The 7311-nt window shown below is 56.0% G+C and overlaps 1 protein-coding gene across 2 annotated transcripts; it reads left to right on the top strand.

Moving 5' to 3' along the window:
* Positions 1 to 444: 444 nt before the first annotated feature.
* CFP (complement factor properdin) lies at positions 445 to 6995 on the top strand. 2 transcript variants are annotated; one of them, XM_087427790.1, is made up of 10 exons: positions 445 to 694; positions 778 to 822; positions 897 to 928; positions 2393 to 2568; positions 3299 to 3469; positions 3608 to 3799; positions 3992 to 4165; positions 4416 to 4607; positions 4765 to 4876; positions 6332 to 6995. In XM_087427790.1, the coding sequence occupies exons 2-10, from the start codon at positions 808 to 810 to the stop codon at positions 6486 to 6488; spliced, it is 1221 nt and encodes a 406-aa protein (XP_087283916.1). In that variant the 5' UTR covers positions 445 to 694; positions 778 to 807; the 3' UTR covers positions 6489 to 6995. The 2 variants fall into 2 exon arrangements, with proteins under 2 accessions (XP_087283916.1, XP_004435056.1); XM_004434999.3 differs by having other exon boundaries at positions 464 to 694; positions 778 to 928; positions 6332 to 6994.
* Positions 6996 to 7311: the final 316 nt, after the last annotated feature.

Below are 7311 nucleotides of genomic sequence, written 5' to 3' on the forward strand. Positions count from 1 at the left end.
AGGAAACCTCGCTTTCAGGAAAGAGGAGGGCAGGGCAGTGGGCAAGTCAGGATGGGGGATGAAGCAATTACCTCGATGCCTGCTCCACCCCGTGAGGAGGCATACTGAGCACGCCACACTCATTTCACCCTTGTTCAATGCCCCTGTGAGGTTGACCCTGTCGTTGGGGTGGAGATTATGCATTTTAGAGGTGGAGAAACAGGCTCAGAGAAGTTCAAGTGACTCGCCCAAGGTCACACAGCTAGGAAGCTCATCTTGCTCCAAACTCCTATGCTCCATTTCCCCTCAGTGAGAATTTGTCCAAGGAGCATTGATTGAGTGCTAAAGGGTTGCTGGGCAGGGCATGGGGTGCTGGGGATACAGTGACAAACAAAACAGGATCAAGAGCGAGACAGGAAGTAGGAAGGGGAGAGTAGAGGAGGAGGCTCAGAGGAGAGGTGACAGGGGAGAGGTTGGAGCTGAAGAGACCTGCACGATGCCCTCCCCTCCCCCGTGCTGCCCTTCGCCCTCCCAGTTCCTCCTGCCCATGGTTCCTCTTTCCCGCTGACTCTGGGAGCCGGTCAGCCTGCAGAAAGCCAGGCCTCCTCTCTGGCGGAGCTGCAGGGTGCAGGGCTCAGCATGCCTGCCCTGGCGCAGGCCCCTCGGTTGCTGCTGCTGCCTCTGCTGCTGCTGCTTCTCACTCTGCCAGCCACAGGTGAGTGGGGGAGGACCCAGCTGGGCCCCGAGGTGCCCGGGCCCACCACACTCCTGACCATGCCCCCCCCCGCCATGTTACAGGCTCAGACCCCGTACTCTGCTTCACCCAGTATGAGGAATCCTCAGGCAAGTGCAAGGGCCTCCTGGGGGGAGGTGTTAGTGTGGAAGACTGCTGTCTCAACGCTGCCTATGCCTTCCAGGAGCCCGGCAGGAAGCTCTGTCAGGCATGCAGGTTAGGGGGAGCCTGGGGTTGCGGGGAGGCAGAACTGGGCTCATTCCTTCTCTGGGTTTTCCAAGGGTGGCTCCAAGGCCCTGAATATGACCATAGCTCGGGATTTCTCAGCCTCAGTTCTATTGATATTTGGGGCCAGAAAATTCTTTGTTGTGGGAGGCTGACCTGTGCATCGCGGGGTATTTCATAGCATCCCTCCCACTAGATGCCAGTAGCAACTGCCCCTACCAGTTGCAACAACCAAAATTTCTCCAGACATTGCCGAATGTCCCCTGGGAGCAAAATCACCCCTGGCAGAGAACCACTGCCATGGTTTACATTTATTGAGCACTTCCTGCATACTGGAAGCATTGTGGGTGGGGTGCAGCTCAGGTATTTCTGAAGGTAACTCAAGTCTCCTAATTGTGATGACAGCTCATATTGAGTGCTTACTGTATACAGATGCACTGTGGGGGTGGGAGTTTGGGGAATTCTGAGGGCAGCTCCAGGCCCCTAATTATGATGACACTTCACATTCATTGAGGACTTCTGGCACACCAGATGCATTGCAGAGGTCGAGGGTAGCTGGAGGATTTCTGAGGGTAGCTCTAGTCTCCTAATCATGACACCAGCTTACATGTATTGAGCCTTTACTGTATGCCAGACATTTTTTTTTTTTTTGTGAGGAAGGTTAGCCCTGAGCTAACATCTGTTGCCAAACCTCCTCTTTTTGCTGAGGAAGTTTGGCCCTGGGCTAACATCCGTGCCCATCTTCCCATCTTCCTCTACTTTATATGGGACGCCGCCAGAGCATGGCTTGATAAGCAGTGCGTAGGTCCGCGCCTGGGATCCGAACCTGCAAACCCCAGGCCGCCAAAGCGGAGTGCGCGAACCTAACCGCTACGCCACGGGGCTGGCTCCTGCCAGACATATATTTAGCTGCTTACTGTATAGTCTAGATACACCATGGGGATGGGGAGCTCGGGGATTTGCGAAGGCAGCTCTGGGCCCCTGGTCCTGTCAACAGTTCACATCTATTTAGCATTATGCTGTGCAGGGAGTTGGGAATAGATCTGGGGTATTTCTGACAGGGTCTCTGAGCTCATTGGGATGATGGCTCCTATTTATTAAGCACTTCCTGTTTGCCTGCTACCGTCCACAATGGTGGCCTGGTGGGTTTCTGACAGCTGTTCTGGATCCCTAGTCCTTACATTTGCTTACTGCATGCCTGGCAGTGTCCTTGGGGGTCTTCAAAGGGTAACTTTAGATCCCTGATCATGAAGGTAAATGGCATTTATTAAGCACTTATTGTGTACCCACCTCTTCCCATTCAATCCCCCAACATCCCTAAGAGGTAGGTGCTCTCATCAATCTATTCCACATACATTTATCCCACACCCGTGCCTGGGCCTGCCCACACCGTGCAATGCTGTACACCATCCTTGTCAGCTCGTGCCAGGATGGGAGACATGCTCTTCTTTGCAGGTACCCACGATGGTCACCGTGGTCTGCGTGGGCCCCCTGCTCAGTTACCTGTGCTGAGGGCTCCCAGCTGCGGCACCGGCGCTGCATAGGCTGGGGCGGGCAGTGCTCTGAGAAGGTGGCACCTGGAACCCTCGAGTGGCAGCTGCAAGCCTGTGAGGAACAGCCATGCTGTCCTGGTGAGGAGGATCAGCAAAGCGGGCAAGCACTGCCCATTAGCCAGCACTGGGAATGATCAGGACAGAGGCCCTTAGGGTGGGACTGTGCCTGATTCATGAGGCACTAAGGAGGAGGCTGGTGTGGCTGGAGGAGAGTGGTGGGAGGTGAAGTCAGAGGGGGCCTGTTCCCTGTGGACCATGGTGAGGATGTTGGCTTTTTTTTTTTTTTTTTGAAATGTTTTTCTTTTTTTTAAAGATTTTATTTATTTATTTTTCCCCCAAAGCCCCAGTAGATAGTTGTATGTCATAGCTGCACATCCTTCTAGCTGCTGCATGTGGGACGCAGCCCCAGCATGGCCGGAAGAGCGGTGCGTCGGCACGTACCCGAGATCCGAACCCGGGCCGCTGGCAGCAGAGAGCGCGCACTTAACCGCTAAGCCACGGGGCCAGCCCAAGGATGTTGGCTTTTATTCTGAGAGGTGTGGGCTGTGGGCAGAGGAGAACCGTGATCTGACTTGGGTTGTGACAGATCTCTCTCGTTGTCAGGAGGAGGACAGCCTGTATGTGGTGAGGGGTGAAGCAGGGGGACCGGTGTGAAGGCTACTGCAATAGTCCAGATGAGCAATGATGGTGGGCCAAGTGTGGCAGAGGATATGGAAACAGGATTGACTTATGTAGGGTGCATGAGGAAGCAAGGACTCCTGAATGACAGCCCCACCTCCATCCTGTCCCCCTCTCTTCTCTTCCACAGAGATAGGTGGCTGGTCCGACTGGGGGCCCTGGGCGCCTTGCTCTGTTACCTGCTCCAAAGGGACCCGGACCCGTCGTCGAGCATGTGATCGCCCCATCCCCAAGTGTGGGGGCCACTGCCCAGGAGAGGCACAGGAGTCAGTGATCTGTGACACCCATCAAGTCTGCCCCAGTGAGTGAGGGCAACCCCAGGGCACTGATGGCAGGCACCCAGGGTGGGTCTCGTGGTTACAGCAGGGAACTGCCAGGGTGGGAGGACTTCAGCATGCATGATCACACTTGGCATTTTCTCACCCCCACCCCACCACAGCACACGGGGCCTGGGCTGCTTGGGGCTCCTGGGGCCCCTGCTCGGGCTCCTGCCGCAGTGAAGCCAGCGCACCTATGGAGAGACGAAGCCGCACGTGTTCTGCACCTGCGCCCTCCACGCAACCTCCCGGGAAGCCTTGCCCAGGGCCAGCCCACGAGCAGCGGGCCTGCGCCGGCCTGCCACCCTGCCCAGGTACAACAGGATGAGGCCTCTGACACTCTGCTCTTGATTCGGGCACAGATGTTCTGCCATTTCAGGGGATAGAGATCTTACACCGTGTGACCATGGGGCTCTTCACTTGGGTGCAGTCTGCCTCAAGGGTCTAGGGGCTGAGGGGGGGAGATTGAGGTGGCCTTTCTCCTCACTCCTATCCGCCCCCAACAGTGGCTGGTGGCTGGGGGCCATGGAGCCCTGTGAGCCCCTGTTCTGTGACCTGTGGCCTGGGCCAGACCCAGGAACGACGGACATGTGATCGCCCTGTGCCCCAGCATGGGGGCCCCTCCTGTGCCGGTGATGCCATCCGGACCCATGTCTGCAACTCGGCCGTGCCCTGCCCTGGTCAGCACCTCAAGATGCACCATTTCCATGCCTAAGACCCCACCCTCTCTGCTGCCCAGTCCCTGTTGCTGCTGCCTTGTTTCTGCCTCCAATTCCTCCATTCCTGGCCCTGATGCTTCGGTTCCACCTCTGATCCCCCATTCGCACATCTGATCACCCCCACTCCCTCCCCCAGCCCTCATTCCTTCCTCTGAACCCCCTCGCTGCCTCCTTTCTTCGGTGCGAGACCCTGCTACCCCTGTCTCTGCAGTGAACGGAGAGTGGGGACCCTGGGGGGAGTGGAGCCCCTGTGTCCGCCGGAACATGAAATCCATCAGCTGTGAGGAAATCCCGGGCCAGCAGGCACGCTCAAGGAGCTGCAAGGGCCGCAAGTTTGATGGCCAGCGATGTGTCGGGGAACAACAGGATATCCGGCACTGCTACAACATCCAGCGCTGCCTCTGTGAGTGCCCCCACAGACCGCGCTGTCAGGGGGTGCAGCCCATGGGGGACAGGGGTTTCTGAGTCTCTGATGTGGATCCCATGTCCCTGCAGCCTCTCTCTCACCACCCCACTGAGAATTCTCATTCTGACTCGAGAACCTCCTCCCCTCATTGCAGGGAAAGGCTCATGGTCGGAGTGGAGTACCTGGGGGCTGTGCATCCCCCCATGTGGACCCAACCCCATCCGCACCCGCCAGCGCCTCTGCACGGCCTCGCTCCCCAAGTTCGCGTGAGTGAGGGGGCCAAGTATGCCTAGGAGGGGGTCATGATAGCGATACATCAGCAGTAACAGTGGGAGAGTGGGCTCCCCCAACCAGGGCTTCCACCACTGGGTCTCAGGTGCCTGCCTTGCCAAGTACCATCTCCCAGCTGCAGGAAGGAGGGGAAAACGAAAGAAGATGCTGAGAAAGAAGATACTGAAGGGAGAATTAGTAGCCTCTGTGCCCTTCAATCAGTCAGTCAGTCACTCAGCCATTCTCCCATTCACTCAGTCCTTCCTGTGTCCGTTTGCTCTGCTCTCAGGTACCCAGGCTTTGATTTGCTCATTCAGTCACTCAGTCACTCATGCCTCCATTCACTTACTCATTCCTTCAGTTGCCCATGCCTCCACGGGTGACTCAATGTCTCACTTAACATCTCACTGCCCCCAGGGACTCAAAGGCCTTTTTGGCAATAGTTGCAGACACACAGAACCCAGATCCCATGGATCCCCCAAGGGATGCAGGTTGGCAGGGCCCTGACAGAAGGCATATGAGGAACAGTCGATGCATGGAAAAGAGACTGCCTCCTCAACCTAGGTCCAGGAAACTGATTGGGCCTCCCCTGGCAGGAAGGGGCTGGGAAAGGCATTCTTGGCATCAAGACTGTGTGAGCAGAGTCCTAGACACAGGTGATCCACCCCCCCAAAGTGTTTCCCAGTGGCCAGGGTGGCCCGGTGTTGGAGATGGTTAAAACACTCACTCATCCCGCCCTTATTTCCACATACATCAAACTCCTAGATTAAGGAGGCAGTTCCCCACTCCTGGAAGCCCTGCCATCTGGGAAGTGGTCTCTGGCTGTGGGGTTTAGAGTGGGTCCTGAAGATGAGTTAGGGGTGTTGAATGGAGGCACGAAGGACCTGACAGAGGGAAGGAATGACTGGAGAAAGGACTGATTGAAATTGGGATGGGAGTGAATGGAGGGCTTGCCTTGTGGGAGAAATAACCCAGGCAAAGACCATTCTGGGCATGGGACTGAGTCTGGATAAAGTGGAGGAGAGAGAGAGATTGGCTTGGGGCAGGGATTTGGGCCCAACAACAAGGCCTTGAATGTCAAGGCAACGCATTTGGGTTTTTTCCAGGGGGCAATGGGGAGAGATGTAAAGGGTTTTGGAGGTAAGAGAAGGTAGCTCATGTCAACAAGTAACAATTACCAGCATTTATTGGCCACTTACTGTGTACCAGACACCACTCTGAGCACTTTACCTGAATTAACTCATTTATCCTCAGTCAGCCCAGTGAGGTGGGTATTATTATTCCCATTTTTCAGATGAGGGAAACTGAGGCACGGGAAAGATAAAGAAATTGCCCAATAACTCACAGCTAAAACACAGTGTTGGGCACACAGTGGTACTCAGTAAGAGTTTGTTGAATGCATGCTTGCCTTCCCTGAGCTTCTCCCCTCCATTCCCTCCCTAACTCCCCAGGCCCACGATTACCATGGTCGAAGGTCAGGGTGAGAAGAACGTGACCTTCTGGGGGAAACCATGGGCACAGTGTGAGATGCTGCAGGGGCAGAAGTTGGTGGTGGAAGAGAAACGGCCATGTCTACACGCGCCTGCCTGCAAAGACCCTGAGGAATAAGAAGCTCTAACACCTCTCTTCCACTCTGACCCCCTGACCTCTCAGACCTCAATAAACCAATCTCTGCCCCAGGAATGGGACGTTAACATCTTCTAGGCCAAAGGGCACAGAACGGGCCAAGTTGCGGTGGCCTGTTGTGGGAAACAGTATTTTCCGCTGTGGCCACAGTTTGACAGGAGTGATGGCGAGTATCCGTTCCTTCGCCGCTGCCGTAGTCCCAAAGTCTGTGCCTGCTACCCACCCGCGCAGTGCCCAGGGCGCCCAGCACGTCCCTCTGCAGAGCTCCGCATTACAGGTTTCCTGATTCGCCACTCTCCCTGGCAGACACTTGCTGATTGGCTGGCGTGCTTGTTATCCATCTCCCCACCTCCTGAAGTTCCCCGGGTTCCCACCCGCCGGAGCCTCTCGGCCCGCGGATTCCGCGTCTATCGGCGTTGAACCGCGGCAGAGGGGTGGCTGGGGTTGGCGCCCCACCGCGAGAACACCTGCACCCACCCACTCCCAACAACCCAGCTGCAATGCCACAATTAGCGGCGACAAATAGTTCCACGAGGCGGGGGGCGGACAGAGGAAGTGCCTGCGAGGTGCTCTGAGCTTGGGGGGGTGGGCAAAGAGAGGCTAGAGTTAGCATTTGCCAGGAGGAACCCCCGAGACAAATCCAGACACAGATTCCTTTAGTATTTGTTCATTCATTAAACACTTATTAGCGTCTACTGTATACTAGAGCGAAGTCTGGGCATCTGGGGTGGAGGAGGGCTGGTAGACAGGACATTTGAGCGAGAAAACAGACTCAGAATAAGAGATCCTTTAGTTTGAACATTTA

Source organism: Ceratotherium simum, chromosome X (genome assembly GCF_057802395.1).
Source record: "Ceratotherium simum simum isolate JZ-2026a chromosome X, ASM5780239v1, whole genome shotgun sequence".
Lineage (NCBI taxonomy): Eukaryota > Metazoa > Chordata > Mammalia > Perissodactyla > Rhinocerotidae > Ceratotherium > Ceratotherium simum.

What these genes read in the sequence shown, in the direction of transcription:
- CFP (XM_004434999.3), top strand. Translation starts at nt 619, where the DNA reads ATGCCTGCCCTGGCGCAGGCCCCTCGGTTGCTGCTGCTGCCTCTGCTG. An exon ending in CACCCATCAAGTCTGCCCCA is followed by an intron (nt 3,470 to 3,607) that starts GTGAGTGAGGGC and finishes ACCCCACCACAG; the next exon opens with CACACGGGGCCTGGGCTGCT. An exon ending in CTCGGCCGTGCCCTGCCCTG is followed by an intron (nt 4,166 to 4,415) that starts GTCAGCACCTCA and finishes CTGTCTCTGCAG; the next exon opens with TGAACGGAGAGTGGGGACCC.